General features: G+C 44.8%; 1 protein-coding gene across 2 annotated transcripts in view; it reads right to left on the bottom strand.

The window, feature by feature from the left end:
- LOC121539159 (AT-rich interactive domain-containing protein 1B) overlaps positions 1-23,514 on the bottom strand; it is a 280,445-nt gene extending 256,931 nt beyond the window's left edge. For both annotated transcript variants that reach the window (XM_041847456.2, XM_041847457.2), the window contains exon 1: positions 21,960-23,514. In XM_041847456.2, the coding sequence (XP_041703390.2) occupies positions 21,960-23,222 (1,263 nt within the window). In that variant the 5' untranslated portion in view covers positions 23,223-23,514. The remainder of the gene's footprint in view (positions 1-21,959) is intronic.
- Positions 23,515-26,258: the final 2,744 nt, after the last annotated feature.

The following is a 26,258-nucleotide window of genomic DNA, read 5'->3' as shown; positions in this document are numbered from 1 at the left end:
GGGCAGATAGCGTTCTACTGGCATCCGCCAAACCGAGATTCGTCTGTCGGACTGCCAGATGGTGAAGCGTGATTCATCCCTCCAGAGAAGGCGTTTCCACTGCTCCTGAGTCCAATGGCGGCGAGCTTTACACCACTCCAGCTGACGCTTGGCATTGCGCATGGTAATCTTAGGCTTGTGTGTGGCTGCTCGGCCATGGAAACCCCTTTCATGAAGCTCCCGACGAACAGTTATTGTGCTGAAGTTGCTTCCAGACGCAGTTTGGATCTCGGTAGTGAGTGTTGCAACCTAGGACAGACGATTTTTACATGCTATGCGCTTCAGCACTCGACGGTCCCATTCTGTGAGCTTGTGTGGCCTACCACTTCGCGACTGCGCCGTTGTTGCTCCTAGACGTTTCCACTTCACAATAACAGCACTTACATTTGACCGGGGCAGCTCTAACAGGGCATACATTTGATGAACTGACTTGTTGGAAAGGTGGCATCCTATTACGGTGCCACGTTGAAAGTCACTGAGCTCTTCAGTAAGGCCATTCTCCTGTCAATGTTGGTCTATGGAGATTGCATGGCTGTGTGCTCGATTTTATGCACCTGTCAGAAACAGGTGTGGTTGAAATAGCCAAATCCACTAATTTGAAGGGGTGTCCACATACTTTTGTATATATAGTCTATTTCCAAACAAACCTTCCCTTACTCGCAAATTAGTTCTGCCCAGAAATAATTGAACAGGCTTATTTAGTTTGTTTGCAAGTACACTTACACGGACCCAATATACATATTTTGTCCAGTCAGTGTATATATTGTGGCCTGGGGTGTGGTGGGATAGAGATGACATATTTGCTCTAATTGCTTTAATTGGTGTACATGACAGCCTGTTCAGACAGAGGTGGTCAACACAGTCCCACATCTGATTAGAGCTCTAAATCATCTCTATCATCATCACACCTTCTCACACGGTCACTTTGCCAGATCAACGGCTGTCATTCTGTCTATTGCAATCAGAAGGCTGGGCAGGGGTGAATCAACCAGAGTATAGAGTATGTATGCTTGACCTTCCCCTATTGCTGCTAGTAACTACAGCACTCAGAGAGAGAGAGAGAGAGAGAGAGAGAGAGAGAGAGAGAGAGAGAGAGAGAGAGAGAGAGAGAGAGAGAGAGAGAGAGAGAGAGAGAGAGAGAGAGAGAGAGAGAGAGAGAGAGAGAGAGAGAGAGAGAGAGAGAGAGAGAGAGAGAGAGAGAGAGACAGAAATATAAAAATAGAAATATAGTTGGTGTGAGAGAGAAAAATAAAGTAAAGTGTCTAGAAGTATGAATTTAAATCACTGTGTTGTCGACAAAGTTTTGAAATAAGAGAAACAGCATTAGAAACATGTTTATTGTTTTTTCTGAAAGAAAATCAGTGTTAATTAAAATCACCAAAACAATAGAGAAACAGCTGCATATTGTTCATCAGACACATCTAGCTTCATGTAAACAAACTGCCATACTGCCATGTCTCAATGAGACACATGAAGATACTGGATCCCCCGCTAACTGTTCAGCAGAGTCTACAGCAACCAGGCAGAGAATTCTGCCCATCATTGGCACCTGTACACACACACACACACACACACACACACACAGGCATGCACACGCAGGCACGTACACATAATGTCAGTGCCGGCCTATAACCTAGCATTCTCTCCTTGGGCAAAGGGGAAGTGGATGATGTCAGAATGATACAGATATAATCTGTGTAGAAATATTGGACAGGATTTGTAGCATACAAACACTTCTCACTTTTCTCCTCTTCTTGAACCCCCTCCCTCCCATTCTGAGGCAGAGGCAGGGGGAGAGGAAGAGGGAGAGACAGGGCAGAGGAAGAGAGAGAGGGGGGAGAGGAAGAGAGACAGAGGGGGCAGAGAAAGAGAGAGAGGGGGAAGAGAAAGTGAGAGAGGGGGCAGAGGAAGAGAGAGAGGGGGCAGAGGAAGAGAGAGAGGGGAGATAGGAAGAGAGAGAGAGGGGGCAGGGGAAGAGAGAGAGGGGGCAGAGGAAGAGAGAGGGGGGCAGAGGGAGAGTGAGGGGGCAGAGGAAGAGAGAGTGGGGGCAGAGGAAGAGAGAGGGGGGGAGAGGAAGAGAGAGGGGCAGAGGAAGAGAGAGAGGGGGGAGAGGAAGAGAGAGAGAGGGACAGAGGAAGAGAGAATTACATTGAATGAACTACAGGACAAAATACAAACCCTCCAACCCAAAAAGTCCTGTGGTGTTGATGGTATCCTCAATGAAATGATAAAATATACAGACCACAAATTTCAATTAGCTATACTTAAACTCTTTAACATCATCCTTAGCTCTGGCATCTTCCCCAATATTTGGAACCAAGGACTGATCACCCCAATCCACAAAAGTGGAGACAAATTTGACCCAATAACTACCGTGGGATATGCGTCAACAGCAACCTTGGGAAAATCCTCTGCATTATCATTAACAGCAGACTAGTTCATTTCCTCAGTGAAAACAATGTACTGAGCAAATGTTAAATTGGCTTTTACCAAATTACCGTACGACAGACCACGTATTCACCCTGCACACCCTAATTGACAAACAAACAAACCAAAACAAAGGCAAAGTCTTCTCATGCTTTGTTGATTTCAAAAAAGCTTTTGACTCAATTTGGCATGAGGGTCTGCTATACAAATTGATGGAAAGTGGGGTTGGGGGAAAAACATACGACATTATAAAATCCATGTACACAAACAACAAGTGTGCGGTTAAAATTGGCAAAAAACACTCACATTTCTTTCCACAGGGCCGTGGGGTGAGACAGGGATGCAGTTTAAGCCCCACCCTCTTCAACATATATATCAACGAATTGGCGAGGGCACTAGAACAGTCTGCAGCACCCGGCCTCACCCTACTAGAATCTGAAGTCAAATGTCTTCTGTTTGCTGATGATCTGGTGCTTCTGTCACCAACCAAGGAGGGCCTACAGCAGCACCTAGATCTTCTGCACAGATTCTGTCAGACCTGGGCCCTGACAGTAAATCTCAGTAAGACAAAAATAATGGTGTTCCAAAAAGGTCCAGTTGCCAGGACCACAAATACAAATTCCATCTAGACACCGTTGCCCTAGAGCACACAAAAAACTATACATACCTCGGCCTAAACATCAGCGCCACAGGTAACTTCCACAAAGCTGTGAACGATCTGAGAGACAAGGCAAGAAGGGCCTTCTATGCCATCAAAAGGAACATACAATTTGACATACCAATTAGGATCTGGCTAAAAATACTTGAATCAGTTATAGAACCCATTGCCCTTTATGGTTCTGAGGTCTGGGGTCCGCTCACCAACCAATAATTCACAAATGGGACAAACACCAAATTGAGACTCTGCATGCAGAATTCTGCAAAAACATCCTCCGTGTACAACGTAAAACACCAAATAATGCATGCAGAGCAGAATTAGGCCAATACCCGCTAATTATCAAAATCCAGAAAAGAGCCGTTAAATTCTATAACCACTTAAAAGGAAGCGATTCCCAAACCTTCCATAACAAAGCCATCACCTACAGAGAGATGAACTTGGAGAAGAGTCCCCTAAGTAAGCTTGTCCTGGGCCTCTGTTCACAAACACAAACAGACCCCATACAGCCCCAGGACAACAACAACAACAACAACAACACAATTAGACCCAACCAAATCATGAGAAAACAAAAAGAGAATTACTTGACACATTGGAAAGAACAAACAAAAAAACAGAGCAAACTAGAATGCTATTTGGCCCTAAACAGAGAGTACACAGTGGCAGAATACCTGACCACTGTGACTGACCCAAACTTAAGGAAAGCTTTGACTATGTACAGACTCAGTGAGCATAGCCTTGCTATTGAGAAAGGCCGCCGTAGGCAGACCTGGCTCTCAAGAGAAGACAGGCTATGTGCACACTGCCCACAAAATGAGGTGGAAACTGAGCTGCACTTCCTAACCTCCTGCCAAATGTATGACCATATTAGAGACACATATTTCCCTCAGATTACAGCGATCCACAAAGAATTCGAAAACAAACTCCAATTTTGATAAACTCCCTTATCTACTGGGTGAAAAACCACAGTGTGCCATCACAGCTGCAAGATTTGTGACCTGTTGCCACAAGAAAAGGGCAACCAGTGAAGAACAAACACCATTGTAAATACAACCCATATTTATGTTTATTTATTTTCCCATTTGTACTTTAACTATTTGCACATTGTTACAACACTGTATATATACATAATATGACATTTGAAATGTCTTTATTCTTTTGAAACTTCTGAGTGTAATGTTTACTGTTAATATTTATTGTTTATTTCACTTTTGTTTACTATCTACTTCACTTGCTTTGGCAATGTTAACACACGTTTCCCATGCCAATAAAGCCCTTAAATTGAAATTGAATTGAATTGAGAGGGGGCAGAGGAAGAGAGAGAGGGGGGAGAGGAAGAGAGAGAGAGGGGCAGAGGAAGAAAGAGAGGGGCAGTGGAAGAGAGAGAGGGGGCAGAGGAAGAGAGAGGGGGGGAAGAGGAAGAGAGAGAGGGGCAGAGGAAGAGAGAGAGGGTGCAGAGGGAGAGTGAGGGGGCAGAGGAAGAGAGAGAGGGGAGAGAGGAAGAGAGAGAGGGGAAGAGGAAGAAAGAGAGGGGCAGAGGAAGAGAGAGAGGGGGCAGCGGAAGAGAGAGGGGGGAAGAGGAAGAGAGAGAGGGGCAGAGGAAGAGAGAGAGGGGGCAGAGGGAGAGTGAGGGGGCAGAGGAAGAGAGAGGAGGGGCAGAGGAAGAGAGAGGGGGCAGAGGAAGAGCGAGGGGGCAGAGGAAGAGAGAGGGGGCAGAGGAAGAGAGAGGGGGGAGAGGAAGAGAGAGAGGGAGCAGAGGAAGAGAGAGGGGCAGAGGAAGAGAGAGAGGGGGCAGAGGAAGAGAGAGAGGGGACAGAGGAAGAGAGAGAGGGGCAGAGGAGGAGAGAGGGGGAAGAAGAAGAGAGAGAGGGGGCAGAAGAAGAGAGAGAGGGGGGAGAGGAAGAGAGAGAGGGGGAAGGAAGAGAGAGGGGGGCAGAGGAAGAGAGAGGGGCAGAGGAAGAGAGAGGGGGCAGAGGAAGAGAGAGGGGGGAGAGGAAGAGAGAGAGGAGCAGAGGAAGAGAGAGGGGGCAGAGGAAGAGAGAGAGGGGGCAGAGGAAGAGAGAGAGGGGACAGAGGAAGAGAGAGAGGGGCAGAGGAGGAGAGAGGGGGAAGAAGAAGAGAGAGAGGGGGCAGAAGAAGAGAGAGAGGGGGAGAGGAAGAGAGAGAGGGGGAAGGAAGAGAGAGAGGGGGCAGAGGAAGAGAGAGAGGGGCAGAGGAAGAGAGAGAGGGGGGTAGAGGAAGAGAGAGAGGGGCAGAGGAAGAGAGAGAGGGGGCAGAGGAAGAGAGAGAGGGGACAGAGGAAGAGAGAGAGGGGCAGAGGAGGAGAGAGGGGGAAGAAGAAGAGAGAGAGGGGGCAGAGGGAGAGTGAGGGGGCAGAGGAAGAGAGAGGAGGGGCAGAGGAAGAGAGAGGGGGCAGAGGAAGAGAGAGGGGCAGAGGAAGAGAGAGGGGGCAGAGGAAGAGAGAGGGGGGAGAGGAAGAGAGAGAGGAGCAGAGGAAGAGAGAGGGGGCAGAGGAAGAGAGAGAGGGGGCAGAGGAAGAGAGAGAGGGACAGAGGAAGAGAGAGAGGGGCAGAGGAGGAGAGAGGGGGAAGAAGAAGAGAGAGAGGGGGCAGAAGAAGAGAGAGAGGGGGGAGAGGAAGAGAGAGAGGGGGAAGGAAGAGAGAGAGGGGGCAGAGGAAGAGAGAGAGAGGGGCAGAGGAAGAGAGAGAGGGGGTAGAGGAAGAGAGAGAGGGGGAGAAGAAGAGAGAGAGGGGGGAGAGGAAGAGAGAGAGGGTCAGAGGAAGAGAGAGAGGGGAAGAGGAAGAGAGAGAGGGGGGAGAGGAAGAGAGAGGGGGCAGAGGAAGAGAGAGGGGGCAGAGGAATAGAGAGAGGGTCTGAGGAAGAAAGAGAGGGGAGAGGATGAGGGAGGGGGGAGGAAGAGAGAGAGGGGGCAGAGGAAGAGAGAGAGGGGGGAGAGGAAGAGAGAGAGGGGGCCGAGGAAGAGAGAGGGGCAGAGGAAGAGAGAGAGGGGGCAGAGGAAGAGATAGAGAGGGGGCAGAGGAAGAGGGAGAGGGGGGAGAGGAAGAGAGAGAGGTGGCAGAGGAAGAGCGAGAGGGGGCAGAGGAAGAGAGAGAGAGGCAGAGGAAGAGATAGGGCAGAGGAGGAGAGAGAGGGGGCAGAGGAAGAGAGAGACAGCGAGAGTGAGTGAGTGAGTGAGTGTGAGAGAGAGAGAGAGAGAGAGAGAGAGAGAGAGAGAGAGAGAGAGAGAGAGAGAGAGAGAGAGAGAGCAGACGAGCAGATGAGCTCCCACATTTTTCAGCATGTTTTTACAAAAATATAGATTTAGAGTTAGAACAAATTTGATTTTTCAGCAAGGACATACACAGGATACTACCCTCCACAACATAACCTTCACTCCAAATCAAAACTCCAACCTACAACCTGATTTTGGACAAAATTACCTGGAAGGATTCCTACTACCAGAGATTCCTACCTCCAATCTATACAGCAAATGCTCTGCCAAACAAACAACAGAAACCTGAAAACACCATCCAACCTGGAACTGAGTGAGTCATGTTTAGTCTGAAGCTACTTTTACAACCAAGAAGAAAAATACACTACAACGATATATTTTACTTTATAAGGACTGAATGCTAAGTTAAGGCTACCAAGCTTGCTAGGACAGTACATATCTGACTGCAACTTCAATTAGCAGTGAGGTGTGAAGCGAGAGGTGTCAAAGCCCTTGAGCCCAACAATGGCAGGAGAGTTCCACAGCCTACCCCACCCAAATGCAGAGGCCTTTGAAGCCCCATCACGCTGCTCAGAGGTTACTAGCATACAGTACCCTCTGGATGTAAAAAATTATAATGCACGAAAAGAGTACAAAAAGAACCTCCTTATGGAAAATCAAGAAACACTTTTTGCTGACTATTATAAAAATGGGAACATAAGCAACTTCATCTTCCACACAGACCATCCCCTGGCATGGCGCAGTGCTATATTAACATACTACCCCTCTGTTAAGAGGGGGGGTGTTAGCGAAGGGTGGAAACTCAGGATACTAGACAACGAGGACTCTGAGTCAGCCAATATAAATCTGTACAAGTCTGGAACAGTATTGGTACAGGGCAACCCCAAACAGTTTCAGCTGGACTTTCACCTAATCAAAGGTTAGACCAGACCTCTTCATTATTTAACCCCACAGACGAGCAACCCCAAGCGGAAAGTCAACCTCCCAGCACAGAGTACTACTCCCTCATTGAAATGAAGGATAAATTCACCCAGCTGGAGGTAAGGCAGGTGGAGCTGGAACAGCAGGTGAACACACTCCAGTCAGCACAAAAAATTGTCCTGCTCAACAACACTCCCTCAACCAGACCTGGAGAGCTGGAGGTGGAGAGAGCCACATCTGCACTCTGAACTATGGTGAGACAACATCAACAGGAGAAAGAGCAGGACATAAACAAGCCATAGATTGTACTTCTTATGGACTCAAATAGGAAATACATACAAGACAATTTCCCCAAACACAGTGTCTAAAATCTGGTGTCCAAACACCCAGCGCACCCTAGACCTTCTGTCTGAGGACCAACTAGGGTCACCCAGCCACATAATAATACACACAGGCACAAACGACCTGAGAACAGAGCAGGAAAGGGTGGCCACAGTACTCAAGGGAGTGACTGAAAAAGCTTCTTCTACTTTCCCCAATGCACAAGTGGTTATCTCTGCCCTGCTACCACGAAAAGACTTCCACCCTGCTACCATACAGCGGATAAACGCAAGTATTTACCGTGACTGTACCTGAAAACCAAATGTATACCTGGCCCACCACTCCACCCTGGACTTGAACAGCCTTTACGACCAGGTCCACTTATACAAGGCAGCAGTGCCCACCTTCGCCCGGACACTAATGGACATTGCCCTCAACTGCAGCCCTAACACCTCACACAGGAGCAACAGATCAATGGACCCCCGGACCTACACATAGAGGACCCACGCCGAGAGGACCTACATCCAGACCACAGCACCACCAGCCACATCCACACTCCCACCCCAACCAATCAACACCCCCCCCCAAGTCAACCATAACCACACCACATTTAGGCCCCCTCAGATCAGACCTATGCCCCTCCTGCCCACCCCATGCCCCCCACTCCCGCAAAGAGGGCCTCAACATGAAAGTCACACATACGCACAGGAAGTGAGCAGGCAAACAGGCCCAACCCCAACTCTTACACTAGCACAAGCCAATGGAATGTACCAGATGCTCAGCAGGCTCTGCTCACACCTACTGGTCTGAGGCCAAACCACACGACTAACAACATTGGACACTTTATGGAGCACAAAGCCTTCACTATCTCATCCTGTAATATCCAAGGCCTGAGGTCATCTGCCTTTGGCCTAAAGAGCAGAAACCTGGACTTCACCAAATAAATCAGAAATACAGACATTGTCATCCTACAAGAAACATGGTTTAGAGGAGATGGACCCACTGGTTGCCCTCTAGGTTACAGAGAGCTGGTAGTCCCATCCACCAAACTACCAGGTGTGAAACAGGGAAGGGAAGAGCAGACCTAACTCACTCTATTCAATTAATCAAAACAGGAACATTTTACATTTGGCTAGAAATTCAAAAGGAAATTATCTCAACAGAGAAAAATGTCCTCCTGTGTGCTACCTACAGTTGAAGTCGGAAGTTTACATAAACTTAGGTTGGAGTATTTAAAACACATTTTTCAACCACAAATTTCTTGTTAACAAACTATAGTTTTGGCAAGTCGGTTAGGACATCTACTTTGTGCATGACACAAGTAATTTTTCCAACAATTGTTTACAGACAGATTATTTAACTTATAATTCACTGTATCACAATTCCAATGGGTCAGAAGTTTACATACACTAAGTTGACTGTGCCTTTAAACAGCTTGGAAAATTCCAAGTCATGGCTTTAGAAGCTTCTGATAGGCTAATTGACATAATTTGAGTCAATTGGAGGTGTACCTGTGGATGTATTTCAAGGCCTACCTTCAAACTCAGTGCCTCTTTGCTTGACATCATGGGAAAATCAGAAGAAATCAGCCAAGACCTCAGAAAAATAATTGTAGACCTCCACAAGTCTGGTTCATCCTTGGGAGCAATTTCCAAACGCCTGAATGTACCACGTTCATCTGTACAAACAATAGTACGCAAGTATAAACACCATGGGACCACGCAGCCGTCATACCGCTCAGGAAGGAGACGCGTTCTGTCTCCTAGAGAGGAACGTACTTTGGTGCGAAAAGTGCAAATCAATCCCAGAACAACAGCAAAGGACCTTGAGAAGATGCTGGAGGAAACAGGTACAAAAGTATCTATATCCACAGTAAAACGAGTCCTATATCGACATAACCCGAAAGGCCGCTCAGCAAGGAAGAAGCCACTGCTCCAAAACTGCCATAAAAAAAGCGAGACTACGGTTTGCAACTGCACATGAGGACAAAGATCGTACTTTTTGGAGAAATGTCCTCTGGTCTGATGAAACAAAAATAGAACTGTTTGGCCATATTGACCATCGTTATGTTTGGAGGAAAAAGGGGGTCGCTTGCAAGACGAAGAACACCATCCCAACCGTGAAGTACGGGGGTGGCAGCATCATGCTGTGGGAGTGCTTTGCTGCAGGAGGGACTGATGCACTTCACAAAATAGATGGCATCATGTGGAAGGAAAATTATGTGGATATATTGAAGCAACATCTCAAGACATCAGTCAGGAAGTGAAAGCTTGGTCGCAAATGGTTCTTCCAAATGGACAATGACCTCAAGCATACTTCCAAAGTTGTGGCAAAATGGCTTAAGGACAACAAAGTCAAGGTATTGGAGTGGCCATCACAAAGCCCTGACCTCAATCCTATAGAAAATGTGTGGGCAGAACTGAAAAAGCTTGTGCGAGCAAGGAGGCCTACAAACCTGACTCACTTACACCAGCTCTGTCAGGAGGAATTGGCCAAAATTCACCCAACTTATTGTGGAAAGCTTGTGGAAGGCTACCCGACACGTTTGACCCAAGTTAAACAATTGAAAGGCAATGTTACCAAATACTAATTGAGTGTATGTAAACTGCTGATCCACTGGGAATGTGATGAAAGAAATAAAAGCTGAAATAAATCATTCTCTCTACTATTATTCTGACATTTCACATTCTTACAATAAAGTGGTGATCCTAACTGACCTAAGACAGGGAATTTTTTACTAGAATTAAATGTCAGGAATTGTGAAAAACTAAGTTTAAATGTATTTGGCTAAGGTGTATGTAAACTTACGACTTCAACTGTATATCCCCCCACTAGAATCCCCATACTTTAATGAAGACAGCTTCTCCATCAATCATTTCCAGGCCCAGGGACATGTACTAGTCTGTGGCGACCTAAATGCCAGAACTGGACAAGAACCTGACACCCTCAGCACACAGGGGGACAAACACATACCTGGAGGTGACAGCATTCCCTCCCCCATATGCCCCCCTAGACACAACTACGACAAGATAACCAACAAAAACGGGTCACAACTCCTGCAGCTCTGTCGCACGCTGGCTATGTACATAGTCAATGGTAGGTTTCGAGGGGACTCCTATGGTAGGTACACCTATAGCTCATCTCTTGGCAGTAGTACTGTAGACTACTTTATCACTAAAAAAATTGGACCACCTCAACCCAGAGTCTCTCAGAGCGTTCACAGTCAGCCCACTGACACCCCTATCAGATCACAGCAAAATCACAGTCTACTTGAACAGAGCAATACTCAATCATGAGGCATCAAAGCCAAAGGAACTGAATAAAATTAAGATATGCTATAGATGGAAGGAAAGTAGTGTGAAAACCTACCAAAAAACAATTAGGCAACAACAAATTCAATCCCTTTTAGACAACTTCCAGGACAAAACGTTTCACTGTAATAGTGAAGGTGTAAACTTGGCAGTAGAAAACCTGAACAGTTTATTTGACCTCTCAACTTCCCTATCAAATCTAAAAATGTCAAACAGAAAACCAAAGAAAATTAACAACAATGACAAATGGTTTGATGAAGAATACAAAAACCTAAGAAAGAAATTGATAAACCTATCCAACCAAAAACATAGAGACACAGAAAACCTGAGCCTACGCCTTCACTATGGTGAATCACTAAAACAATACAGAAATACACTACGGAAAAAGAAGGAACAGCATGTCAGAAATCAGCTCAATGTAATTGAAGAATCCATAGACTCTAACCACTTCTGGGAAAATTGGAAAACACTAAACAAACAACAGCACGAAGAGTTATCTATCCAAAACGGAGATGGCTAAACCACTTCTCCAATCTTTTTGGCCATATAACAAAGAACAAAGAACAAACAGCAAAAATATACATATACATATACATGATCAAATAGAAATCTTAGAATCAACTATTAAAGACTACCATAAACCACTGGATTCTCCAATTACATTGAATGAACTACAGGACAAAATACAAATCCTCCAACCCAAAAAGGCCTGTGGTGTTGATGGTATACTCAATGAAATGATAAAATAATTCCAATTGGCTATACTTAAACTCTTTAACATCATCCTTATCTCTGGCATCTTCCCCAATATTTGGAACCAAGGACGAATCACCCCAATCCACAAAAGTGGAGACAAATTTGACCCCAATAACTAACGTGGGATATGCGTTAACAGCAACCTTGGGATAATCCTCAGCATTATCATTTACAGCAGACTCGTACATTTCCTCAGTGAAAACAATGTACTGAGCAAATGTCAAATTGGCTTTTTACCAAATTACCGTACAACAGACCACAAATTCACCCTGCACAGCCTAATTGACAAACAAACAAACCAAAACAAAGGCAAAATCTTCTCATGCTTTGTTGATTTCAAAATGTCATGGATCCCCCCGGTACTGCTGATCATTCCGTTCACCAGTTCCGGTGGTCTACGTCACCGGCTTTCTAGGCGTCACTGACATGGATCATAACCACCAAACCCGGACTGTATTGTCTCATTACGCACACCCAGAGTTACCTCTGCTGCAGAGGATGAGTTCATTAGAGTTACCAGCCTCAGAAATTGCAGCCCAAATAAATGCTTCACTGAGTTCAAGTCACAGACACAACTCAACATCAACTGTTCAGAGGGGAATGTGGGAATCAGGCCTTCATGGTCGAATTGCTGCAAAGAAACCACTACTAAAGGACACCAATAAGAAGAAGAGACCTGCTTGGGCCAAGAAACACGAGTAAAGGACATTAGACAGGTGGAAATGTGTCCTTTGGTCTGGAGTCCAAATTTGAGATTTTTGGTTCCAACTGCTGTGTCTTTGTGAGACGCGGTGTGGGTGAACGGATGATCTCTGCATGTGTATTTCCCACCGTAAAGCATGGAGGAGGAGGTGTTATGGTGTTGGGGTGCTTTGCTGGTGACACTGTCTGTGATTTATTTAGAATTCAAGGCACACTTAACCAGCATGGCTACCACAGCATTCTGCAGCGATACGCCATCCCATCTGGTTTGGGCTTAGTGGGACTATCATTTGTTTTTCAACAGGACAATGACCCAACACACCTCCAGGCTGTGTAAGGGGTATTTTACCAAGAAGGAGAGTGATGGAGTGCTGCATCAGATGACCTGGCCTCCACAATCCCTCGACCTCAACCCAATTGAGATGGTTTGGGATTAGTCGGACCGCAGAGTTAAGGAAAAGCAGCCAACAAGTGCGCTGAGGAGATCTGGAACGCTGTGCACACTTGTCTCAAGCGGGCCGTGCGTCGGCACAAGGAACAGGCCGACCGCCAACGCATGAGGCGCCTGTTTTCTCTCCAGGCGACCGGGTCTGGCTCTCCACCCGGAACCTGCCCCTCCGCTTGCCCTGCTGGAAGCTGAGCCCACGGTTTGTGGGATCGTTTAAAGTCCTGAGAAGGGTAAATTAGGTAACGTACCTTTAGCGCAACTCCCTGCTGATTATCGCATTAACCCGACTTTTCATGTGTCTCTCCTCAGGCCAGTGGTGTCTGATCCCCTCGCTGAGGCTGGACTCAGTGACGCCCCGCCTCCTCCTCTGGACATCGAGGGAGGTCCGGCGTACTCGGTCCGTGAAGTCCTTGATTCGAGGCGTTGGGCGGGGCGTCTCCAGTACCTCATCGACTGGGAGGGGTACTGCCCAGAGGAGCGGTGCTGGGTTCCTGCGGTGGACATCCTGGACGATTCGCTGACCAGAGATTTTCACCGTCGGCGCCCTGACCGACCCGCACCGCGTCCTTGTGGTCGTCCCTGTGGTCGGGAGAGATGTCATGGACCCCCCCGGTACTGCTGCTCATTCTGTCCACCAGTTCCGGAGGTCTACGTCACCAGCTTTCTAGGTGTCACTGACATGGATCATTACCACCAACCCCGGACTGTCTTGTCTCATTACGCACACCTGGTTCCCATTCCCTGATTAGTATGTGTATATATGTGACCTCTGATCCCCATTGTCCTTGTCGTTTATTGTCCCATGTCCGTTGGTCTCGTGAGTACCGTGTATTGTGCTCTTGGTATTACGGATCTCGTCCCGTGTATTGTTTAGAGATTGTGCTCTTGCTATTACAGGTCTCGTCCCGTGTATTGTTTAGAGATTGTGCTCTTGCTATTACAGGTCTCGTCCCGTGTATTGTTTAGAGGTTTACAACTCACATCCCTGTGTAATATATATATATATACGTGTTTGTTTTGGGCTTCGTTTCAGATGGAGGGCTCTAAATACTCTGACATTTCCCCTGCTCATAAGTTTGTCTCTCTCCCTCTCTCCCTCTCTGAAGTCAGCCCCGTGACTCAGTAGCCCTGTGTGACTGAGTTCAAATTCTGCCGCCGCCCACCGCTACAGTGGCTTGCCAAAGTATTCACCCCCCTTGGCATTTTTCCTATTTTGTTGCCTTACAACCTGGAATCAAAATGGATTTTGGGGGGATTTGTATCATTTGATTTACACAACATGCCTACCACTTTGACGGTGCAAAATATTTTTTATTGTGAAACAAACAAGAAATAAGACAAAAAAACAGAAAACTTGAGCGTGCATAACTATTCACCCCCCGAAGTCAATACTTTGTAGAGCCACCTTTTGCAGCAATTACAGCTGCAAGTCTCTTGGGGTATGTCTCTATAAGCTTGGCACATCTAGCCACTGGGTTTTTTGCCCATTCTTCAAGGCAAAACTGCTCCAGCTCCTTCAAGTTGGATGGGTTCCACTGGTGTACAGCAATTTTTAAGTCATACCACAGATTCTCAATTGAATTGAGGTCTGGGCTTTGACTAGGCCATTCCAAGACATTTAAATGTTTCCCCTTAAACCACTCGAGTGTTGCTTTAGCAGTATGCTTAGGGTCATTGTCCTGCTGGAAGGTGAACCTCCGTCCCAGTCTCAAATCTCTGGAAGACTGAAACAGGTTTCCTCAAGAATTTCCCTGTATTTAGCGCCATCCATCATTCCTTCAATTCTGACCAGTTTCCTAGTCCCTGCCGATGAAAACCATCCCCACAGCATGATGCTGCCACCACCATGCTTCACTGGGATGGTGTTCTCGGGGTGATGAGAGGTGTTGGGTTTGCGCCAGACATAGCGTTTTCCTTGATGGCCAAAAAGCTCAATTTTAGTCTCATCTGACCAGAGTACCTTCTTCCATATGTTTGGGGAGTCTCCCACATGTCTTTTGGCGAACACCAAATGTGTTTGCTTATTTTTTTCTTTAAGCAATGGCTTTTTTCTGGCCACTCTTCCGTAAAGCCCAGCTCTGTGGAGTGTATGGCTTAAAGTGGCCCTATGGACAGATACTCCAATCTCCGTTGTGGAGCTTTGCAGCTCCTTCAGAGTTATCTTTGGTCTCTTTGTTGCCTCTCTGATTAATGCCCTCCTTGCCTGGTCCGTGAGTTTTGGTGGGCGGCCCTCTCTTGGCAGGTTTGTTGTGGTGCCATATTCTTTCAATTTTATAATAATGGATTTAATCGTGCTCCGTGGGATGTTCAAAGTTTTGGATATTTTTTTATAACCCAACCCTGATCTGTACTTCTCCACAACTTTGTCCCTGACCTGTATGGAGAACTCCTTGGTCTTCATGGTGCCGCTTGCTTGGTGGTGCCCCTTGCTTAGTGGTGTTGCAGACTCTGGGGCCTTTCAGAACAGGTGTACAGTGGGGGGAAAAAGTATTTAGTCAGCCACCAATTGTGCAAGTTCTCCCACTTAAAAAGATGAGAGAGGCCTGTAATTTTCATCATAGGTACACGTCAACTATGACAGACAAAATGAGGGAAAAAAACCCAAAAAATCACATTGTAGGATTTTTTATGAATTTATTTGCAAATTATGGTGGAAAATAAGTATTTGGTCAATAACAAAAGTTTCTCAATACTTAGTTATATACCCTTTGTTGGCAATGACACAGGTCAAACGTTTTCTGTAAGTCTTCACAAGGTTTTCACACACTGTTGCTGGTATTTTGGCCCATTCCTCCATGCAGATCTCCTCTAGAGCAGTGATGTTTTGGGGCTGTCGCTGGGCAACACAGACTTTCAACTCCCTCCAAAAATGTTCTATGGGGTTGAGATCTGGAGACTGGCTAGGCCACTCCAGGACCTTGAAATGCTTCTTACGAAGCCACTCCTTCGTTGCCCGGGCGGTGTGTTTGGGATCATTGTCATGCTGAAAGACCCAGCCACGTTTCATCTTCAATGCCCTTGCTGATGGAAGGGAGGTTTTCACTCAAAATCTCACGATACATGGCCCCATTCATTCTTTCCTTTACACAGATCAGTCGTCCTGGTCCCTTTGCAGAACAACAGCCCCAAAGCATGATGTTTCCACCCCCATGCTTCACAGTAGGTATGGTGTTCTTTGGATGCAACTCAGCATTCTTTGTCCTCCAAACACGACGAGTTGAGTTTTTACCAAAAAAGTTCTATTTTGGTTTCATCTGACCATATGACATTCTCCCAATCCTCTTCTGGATCATCCAAATGCACTCTAGCAAACTTCAGACGGGCCTGGACATGTACTGGCTTAAGCAGGGGGACACGTCTGGCACTGCAGGATTTGAGTCCCTGGCGGCGTAGTGTGTTACTGATGGTAGGCTTTGTTACTTTGGTCCCAGCTCTCTGCAGGTCATTCACTAGGTCCCCCGTGTGGTTCTGGGATTTTTGCTCACCGTTCTTGTGATCATTTTGACCCCACGGGGTGAGATCTTGCGTGGAGCCCCAGATCGAGGGAGATTATCAGTGGTCTTGTATGTCTTCCATTTCCTAATAATTGCTCCCACAGTTGATTTCTTCAAACCAAGCTGCTTACCTATTGCAGATTCAGTCTTCCCAGCCTAGTGCAGGTCTACAATTTTGTTTCTGGTGTCCTTTGACAGCTCTTTGGTCTTGGCCATAGTGGAGTTTGGAGTGTGACTGTTTGAGGTTGTGGACAGGTGTCTTTTATACTGATAACAAGTTCAAACAGGTGCCATTAATACAGGTAACGAGTGGAGGACAGGGGAGCCTCTTAAAGAAGAAGTTACATGTCTGTGAGAGCCAGAAATCTTGCTTGTTTGTAGGTGACCAAATACTTATTTTCCACCATAATTTGCAAATAAATTCATTAAAAATCCTACAATGTGATTTTATGGATTTTTTTTTCAATTACAGGCCTCTCTCATCTTTTTAAGTGGGAGAACTTGCACAATTGGTGGCTGACTAAATACTTTTTTCCCCCACTGTATATATACTGAGATCATGTGACAGTTCATGTCACACTTAGATTGCACACAGGTGGACTTTATTTAACTAATTATGTGACTTCTGAAGGTAATTGGTTGCACCAGATCTTATTTAGGGGCTTCATAGCAAAGAGGGTGACATATGCACGCACCACTTTTCCGTTATTTATTTTTTCGAATTTTTTGAAACAAGTAATTTTTTTCATTTCACTTCACCAATTTGGACTATTTTGTGTATGTCCATTACATGAAATCCAAATAAAAATCCATTTAAATTACAGGATGTAATGCAACAAAATAGGAAAAACACCAAAGGGGAAGAAATTTTGCAAGGCACTGTATATTTCCATCTTTCTCCGATTGCCTCACTCTCTCTCTCCCCAGAAAAGACACTCTGCGTGGCCATCTTCACACCCCTGCTGAGAGGAATAACCAGAGAGAGAAGCTAGGCTGGGTGCACTGAACAGAGCTTCCCTGGTGCCTCAGACAGACAGACAGACAGAGCTTTCACAGATGAGTCAGGGAAGGCAGGCTTCTGGTTCAGCCCAGGAACCAAATAAAATAAAATAAATATGTATTTGTCACATGCTTCGTAAACAACAGGTGTAGACTAACAATGAAATGCTTACCTACGGGCCCTTCCCAACAATACAGAGAGAAAAATAGTAAAATAATAGAAAAATCACACAAGGAATAAATACGCAATGAGTAACAATGTGCAGGGTCACGAGGTAATTGAGGCAGATGTGTACATATAGGTAGGGGTAAAGTGACAGATAATAGACAGTAGTAGCAGCACATGTGATGAGTCAAAAGAGTTTGTGCAAAAAGGGTCAATGCAGATAGTCCGGGTAGCTATTTGGTTAACTATTTAACTAACTATTTAGCAGTCTTATGGCTTGGTGGTAGAAGCTGTTCAGGGTCCTGTTGGTTCCAGACTTGGTGCATTGGTACCGCTTGCCATGCAGTAGCAGAGAGAACAGTCCATGACTTGGGTAGATAGAGTCTTTGACAATCGTTAGGGTCTTCCTCTGACACCGCCTGGTATAGCGGTCCTGGATGGCAGGGAGCTCGGCCTCAGTGATGTACTCTTTTTCTCCACAGCCTGAGAATGTGTACTAGCTACCACTGATAAAGGCCATGCCCAGACAGGATGGTTAGGTAGCATCCAAAATAACACCATATTCTAATAATACTTTGCACTATAGAGCTGGTCCTGTCTATCAATGTCATCCAGACGTCTGTTATGTCCATCAGTCATGTAGAAATGTTCACGTCAAAATAACAAATCCAGCAGAACACAAAGAGGCCATGGGTTTGAACTACCTGAATCATGTAGTGCAGCATTACCATGCAGTTTGGGATTGGGAATAAACTAGCATCCAAATAGCCAAAAGCCAAACAAAAACAATGCAGGTTTTCAATAACTAAAAAACTGCTCTGCTTCAACTAATTTTTGCGCTCTGTTTGTTATGAGTGCATCACAGGTCAGAACAAAAAGCTAAAATTATTTTATTAGCAGGCTAATTATACGTACAGTCGACGATCCGAATGGTCAATTTTTTATGGCAAATCTGAATTAATTGGCATTTTAAGAAAACCACGGGCAGTCCCAGGATAACCTAGCTGCCAATTACGTGTTTCATCCTGCAAGATGAAAACCCTGGCCGTCTGTCAGACCCTTATCGGGAACAACAGAGCAAATTAACATTTCACTGTGTTGTTCCTAATCAGCGCTAGGCTGGGAGAGCCTGAGATGTAAACAAACCAACATGAACAAAGCGTGGAGGACGAGCAAGGGAAGGAGCGAGTGCTGAGGCTGAGGCTGGCCTGGAGAACTAGTGCTGACGAGGCTACTTCTGTCTGCTCCCCACTGCGCTGTCACACACAACACACACACACTGAAATATAAAATAATGTGCATACAAACCCAGACAGACAAGCAAGAATATGAACATAAAGCCAGATATTCAAGGACATGCAATCGCGCATACACACACACACACACAAACACACACACATACACACACACTGCAGTGTGTCCATAAAATATCATTATTACACCTATACTACTGTAAATAAGTGAACACATTTTCAAAAAACTAAAAGGCGTAACTAGATTGAGAGAATAAAATAAGCACTGTGTAAAATCAGTCAATACTAAAACTAGAAGAACAGTTACATTTTCCAAGACAACTGAAATGGTTGTATTTTTCTTTATTGGCAGAACTGTAATGATTTACCTCTTTGATGAGTCCGTGTGCAGAAGAAGACAGACCACTAACTGATCACAGGGACTCTCTCTCTCTTGCTCTTTCCATTTCCTCAATCAAACAGGCCAGAGTAATTGAAAATCCGGGACAATGCCAATTGGATGAAAGAGTAGCTTCAACTAGGGGTCACCTTCCTGTAGTTCTGCTCTGCTCTGTGTGTGTGTGTGTGTGTGTCTTCACCTTCCAGTCTGTTTTAAATTAGGAAAGCGTTCTCACACAGCTTGCTCCTGAAGAGAAGCAGTGGAGAGGAAATGAACTTGAAAGAGGGAGGTTCTGCCAACAGGTGATTGAGGCATGTTTAACCACAGACACACACAGACTTTGAGGTGCTTAAAGCCAGATCATGGCCCAAACGGAGGATCCACATCAGACCGGTCCTGACACACAGCCCCTGTGGGTGCATTGACTGAGGAACCTCTCACAGTCACGTACAAACCTATTTTTCCACAGGTATACAGGATTTCTGTTCATATGAAACAACTAAAACACAATCTCTACTCCGGGTTCAAAATAAAATACATTGTAGTATGAAAATAATAAGTAATAACCAAGTTCAATTGCATGCAACCTGTGCATCACATATTGTACATTATTTTAATAATAAGAGATTAATTTAGTTGATATCCTCTAGAGATTTCTTCTGCTTGTACATTTATGTTTATGATGTGTATTTTTCTGCACACATTATCCAATATTTAAAGCCCATGTCTTTAAATAATAGGGCCAAATATGATTGCTACAATTTATTTACCAATTACAATTTGGAAGCTATTATTCTCTGAGGCTGAAGGAGAGGCGTATTATCTTAATGTCTGCCCAGCTCGGCTACGGTATGCATCACATCCAATCATTACCCTCCAATGACTAACTATGATTATAGCCACCGCTGTTCATAATGTTTGGATGGCACAGAAAATTGTCAGAAATATGCAGGTTGCCGTTTATACGAGTCTTGACCTGGAGGCAGAACTGAGAGATTTCCCCTTAGATAGGTCAGCTGCAGAATCAAAAAAGTCTATATTGTAAAAATTCATGAAAACAAAAATTTACTTTTTGGTCTTAATTTAAGGTTAGGTTTAGGCATTATGGTTAGCAGTGTGGTTAAGGGTAGGGTTAAGGTTAAGGTTTAAAAGCATATTTTATGACTTTGTGGCTGTGCTAGATAGTGACTTCTCTGCAGAGCTGCCTCCAGAACAAGATTCATGACTAAAAACGCCAACCTGACATAAATACACTATATTGCTATTCTGAAACCTGGCATAATCTTTTACAAATGACTTTGAATTATTTTCCTGTACAGTAATGTAAGACTAAAAGCATGACAATGATGTAGATGTGTATGATGTATTGTAGATGCTTAGCACAGTGGTTGTTGTGCATCCAAAATACAGTATATAATATAATAACTATTTGTGGCATGAAAACCATGTAATTAATATTACAAAAGGGGCCTTCAAATGTCCTAAATTATGACTGTACTAAAACTACTTCAGACAAATAATTTATGATATGTTGAATGACATGTCTAAGCTATAAAATATGGGCTATTATTACTATGGAATTACTAGGCCTACTACAATAAAAAATGTCATCAAAATCCCCCATGCAAACAGGTCTTCCTGGGAACTACAGAAAAGTAGCCTACTGTTTTGTTTGGAAGAGGGTGAAAGACAGAGTAGGCTACACCACCACTTTGCCCTGGGGTCAAATATCTGGGTCATATTCAGCAGAGTGCATCCTTGATAATAGAAATGTATCCATTCATTATTATATAGCCTAGAAGATGACATTATATAGGCAACATTGTGAATGGTCCCCCCCCCGCCCCGGGTCAAGCGTCTGAACAGAGGTTTCAGCACTTTTTACATGAGCAGCACTCAGCACCCAGTGAGGAGGCGGAGAGCCAATCAGATGGCAGATTTGATGTAAACTTCTCTGCAGCCGTCTGGGGAGTATTACAGCCACTTTACCTCCACAATTCAAATTCCGAACCTTGCAATGGAGAGAAAACCTACTTACTTTCCAATAAATAACGCAGGAAGACAGCGTGATACACAGACACGCCTCGCCTTCGACAGTCATAGCGGCTATACTATAAGCACAAACATCGATTGATAATTAAAATATATTATATTTTGAAGATATAATTTGGACATAATTGTAAGTAGAATCATATTCATGAATGTGTAACGTTTTATTCGACGAGAGCCTATAAAGCGCGTCCTTCCAAATAACGTTTTTCTAGGTGTCTGCAACCACGTCAGCAAGAGGGCGAATCTCCAACATCAACAATTGTTTTAAATTAAAACATGTAAATGCATCATATCTTACCCAAATAAAGCTATTCAATTAAAATAGGTGTGGGAAATATTCAACACACAGTCAAAGTAAATGCATTGCATCGATTTTAACTAAATACATATTAATAATTATAATTTTACTCTGTTTTACGCGCCTTTACGCGCAAAATGATATTTAGCTGTCAAGCCTATTTATGACTCGTAGCCTATATTAATTGTGTAAAATCTCTGTTATGAAAGAATGCCTGTATTGCACAAATATGTGACTGAGAGTCTGTCGTTTTTCTCGCAAGAGTCACCTTGAGCAGATCTGAAACCAGCCAGTATTATCTTCTCCAATTACTTTACTGCTAGATTAATATTAGAAGTGCATTATTCACCGACAAACAGCATATTTATGTGAAGTCGAGAGGGATTATTAGTTTATGTGTAATAACACATTTCAACAACTCTACCAGACACAAGCATGACAGGTGTGACTCAGAGTGCCTCTCAAGTTCACTGACATTCAGCTGAGTTTGTAAAACTAGTATTTACCTGTGGTCTGCTGATACCTTGCCCTCCGTTTCCAGGACTCATGGACGGGTGATTTCTCTGTTGCCCTGGCCAGCCATGGGTTGTGGAGCCATACTGAGAAGTCATGTCTTTGCCCCGGCCTATGCCATCTTGTTGTTGTGCAGAGGGACTGTTATAGTCTTGATAGCCACTGCCATAACCTCGCATCATTGGACTTGGAGACGTAAGCAGTTGGTTTAGAGTCGGGGTGGCCCCGGTAGGATGCTGACTCTGTCCTGGGAATCTCTGAAAGCCCCCAACACTTCCACCAGAACCGCAGGCAGCAGCTCCCATAGCAGCCTTGACATGGCCAGCTGGAGTGTTGCTGCCAGGGCCAATCATCATGTTACTGCCCTGTCTGGACGGGGCCATCATGCCATAGCCCGCGCCACCGTAGCCCTGCGGGTAGCTAGAGTAGTGGTTGTAGTGGCTGTTGTGGTACCCTTCTTGGGAGTTGTGCACTGGGTCCATGTTGTTGGGTCCAGAGGAGTGCATCACCCCCATCCCAGTGCTTTGTTGTCCGCCATATTGATCATAGGAGGGCCCTACTCTGGAAGTGCCATAGTAGTTATTAAACTCGCTGTTTCCTCCCGAGCTCTGGGGCTGGTTGATGATGTTGTTGGTCGTTGGTCCCAAGTTGGAATGTTCATTCCTTGCGCCCATCCGCTCCCCTGGTTTACAGGTATGATCCCCCTCACCTTTACTTAGCATCTGCTGCTCTGGCTGGCTACCCAAAACACCCTCCTTCCCTCGGTGGTGGTGATTCTTACTCTCTCCCCTTGTCGCTTGGCTGTTGTTGTTGTTGATGTTGTTACTTTGTATCTGGCGCTGCTGATGCTGAGGAAACGGGTTAAATTGTGACTGCTGTTGCGGCGGTGTGAGGTGCTGAGGGGGATCTCCGCTCCCAACATTTTTCAGTTTATGGTTCGCTATCAACCCGGTTTCCATCCCCCCCGGAGAGGTCGTCGAATCTGATGAAGTGATGTTATTTCCACTCTCCTTCTCCGGTGTGTCAGAATTGTTAATCGGAGAATAAGTTGAATTGACCATGTTGAGCTCATTTCGGTGGTGGTGGTCAACATTATTCATTGTGTTAGTCCCATCACCAGCTCCAAGCATTTCTCCAGATCTCGATATATTTCCTCTTCCCGATTTCCCCGAATTTAGCTCTTGACCCAAATTGCCAGACAATTTTTTATTCTTATTATTAGTTCTTGTCGGTGTTGATGCCACTTGCGTAGCCATTGTCACTTGAACATTTTAGACAGGGACACTGACACACGCACAGAATACTATCACACAAAAAATACTGACAGAGGAAAAACACAAGCAGAAAAAAAACATTCAGTGTAAAAACGAAGCTATGTTATAGCGCTGTAATGCTTGTAAAAATCGGCGGTGGAATGACTTGCTGACAGCCGCGGCTTTGGCGCTGTCAGTGAGGCTTCATGCTGAAGTTTGTCGTCCAGGTTTAAATGAAACTTTTTTCCTCTTCTCCAACCCGGATATGGGTAAACGCTTGTCTCCCGGAGCCCTTCTGGCCCAGCATGGCATGAGAGTGAGAGAGCGAGCTCCACCAGCTATTATCCACCTCCAGGCTCCAACGCGCCTCACATGGAAAACGCGGACTGGAGTCGCCAATGTTATCCAGTGAAGGAAAATCACTGTATCATTTAATATAGAAACAATATTGAATGGTAGCATGGTATCAGGATGAAACAGGCCTATTGAAAAGATGAAAAGCCTACATAATAGACTACATGTCATTGTATACCATTATGCTGGAACGTAGTAGGCTATCTCTCAGAGAGGCTTGTGTTTTCCAAAGATGTGCAGCTCCATCTTAAATGCATGCCTAGGCTCCAGATCTGGTTTTGAGTGTTGCCTACTCGGCTCTGCTCCACCTTGGCTCAATTAATGATGGGAAGTTCGGCTCTTTTCTGAGAGCCGGCTCTTTTGACTCGGCTCCCAAAGAAGAGCCGGCTCTTTCGACTCCCGAACGGCTCTTTATTTAGGATCTTTTGTAGCCTATATTTTACCTTAACTTTGAAAAAAAATCATGGTTTATGTGTTGAAAACCCTTTTGCTTTCAGTGTTTTTATGAGAGACCTTATAATGCCTAATTCTGTGCATTTATTCTGTGACAAAACCACTCTTACATTTGTTTATTTCAATTAAACTTTTTTATTGCACAAATTAACAATAAACTTCAAACAAATCCACAGAACAGAATCAAAACCAGAACCAAACTCCAGCAAACAGCATTAGTCCTCAGGGCAGGTTGGCATTCAGGAAGATCAGATGCCTCAGCTTGGATGGGCTGATAGGCCTGATACGATTTCGCCTCTCCGTGAGTATCTGCCCTGTTTTGGAGAAGATTCTCTCAGAAGGAACTGATGTGGCAACAATACATAGTCTCCCCTCCATCACATCAGTTGCAGTAGGAGAGGTTATACTTGCACGCATGGGGATGGCAGTAGACGTTACAGCAGCTGTTGTTCTGGTATGAGACACACCAGGATCAGTAGATGGTGAGCTGGCTTGCCCTCTCTCCTCTAACTGCACTGTAGGATGGACAGTTCTTGTATGTCTATGCAGGTTTGTGGTGGAACCTGCTCTTATAGTGACCTTCGTTTTGCAGTGAAGGCACTCTGCTTTCTTGTTCCCAATATCTTTAAACTGCAGCCAGATGCTGCTTCGCTTTCTAGTGTCACTCATAGTTAAACGACACGACAATGCAAGACGCACACACGCTCCTCAGTCCGCTCTGTCTCTCTCTTCACTTGCAGTGGAGTCAAGTGGTGTGTCTGCCCCGCCCCTCTCTGTTTACACATCCTTAATTCTCACGTGAATGCCGCATGCTGGTCGCCATGCTGGCCAATCATAACAGACCTCTGTGAAAGTGAAACCTAAGCAGCGAATGGGCAAAAAACTGGGAGCCGGCTCTCACTCGATGCGAGCCGGCTCTTCTGATTCACTACAAAGAGCCGGCTCTCAGAGCCGATGCTTGTGCGCATGACCCATCACTAGGCTCAATCCAGTTTCTGCAGCTCTGAAAGACAGAGACACGTAACCACAGAAGCTGCAGCGGGCAATAATGTTGCCATCAGAATAAGTATGTAATCACACGCTGTAACTACCCTAGTCGAGATGTGAAATGTAACCACACGCTTTTTCATCATCTTGAGCAGTTATGAGATCATTGCTTTTTATCATATTGAGCTAAACTAGGTTCATGGCCTGAAAATAAGTGACGTCACTGCCCTTGACCATTAGGTCCCTTTATTTGTACTTTTACTTTTCTCGCTCATCAACTTGTTATATTTTGGGTAGAACCTATGAATTGATCTGATGATTTATTTAACAGGTAAAGAAGGGTTGCACGCACCTGACAATACACATGCCTTTATGACAGAGTAACTACCAATGGATTATCTGATGATGTAATCCTTACTGTGTAACAGTCTGCATTTATATTCTTACTACGATGTAATTACATAAATTATTCCCGGTAGTGCCCCACAATAATGACTTGGCCTATGTAATGTAACAATAATAGTAAACGCTTTTGATGTGAGAATCCTCTGAGTTTTACATGGGTAAAGGGAGAGCAGTTTACATGATTAACAGTGTTAACAGTGGCAGCACTGGATAAAATAGATATGGAAATGGTTCATCACAGAAGTATGACGATGATGATAATAATAATAATCGTGATTTGATGATGCTGATGATGATGTCACCCAATTGAGGAACACATTTCTCGTAAATGCAAGGGTACTACTTTACATTATATTCCATGTCATAACACATTTCTGAACTTTATGATAATCTGACATAAATGCTGAGTGAATGTCTCCTCCCTCAGCATCAGTAGTCAACAGCAGGGACGTAAAAAGACCCCTGGTGGAGACAGTGTGTAAGCACAAGTAGACCAGATTGAAGTGCACCTGATGTTATGACACCATTAATATACATGCAGGCACTGTTTATAACATGGCAATATGAATGAGGGAAAGGTAGGCTTACATCACTTGCATACACTCCAAACATAGACTCATTCAAACGCAGAATGCAGCGAAAGCAAAATACATCAATCTAGAGTCTCTTCCCCATTAGTCTTGTTGTGTCCATAGGTAAAGAGTAACAGAGATTATATCATGATAGTAAACTACACAGTCCTGACGCTATGGCCACGTTCACACAGGCAGCCCAATTCTGATATCTTTTCCACTAATTGGTCTTTTGACCAATCACATCAGATCTTTTTCAGAGCTGATC

The sequence above is a fragment of the Coregonus clupeaformis genome, chromosome 25, assembly GCF_020615455.1.
Source record: "Coregonus clupeaformis isolate EN_2021a chromosome 25, ASM2061545v1, whole genome shotgun sequence".
Lineage (NCBI taxonomy): Eukaryota > Metazoa > Chordata > Actinopteri > Salmoniformes > Salmonidae > Coregonus > Coregonus clupeaformis.
This window is presented reverse-complemented; position numbering and strand designations above follow the sequence as displayed.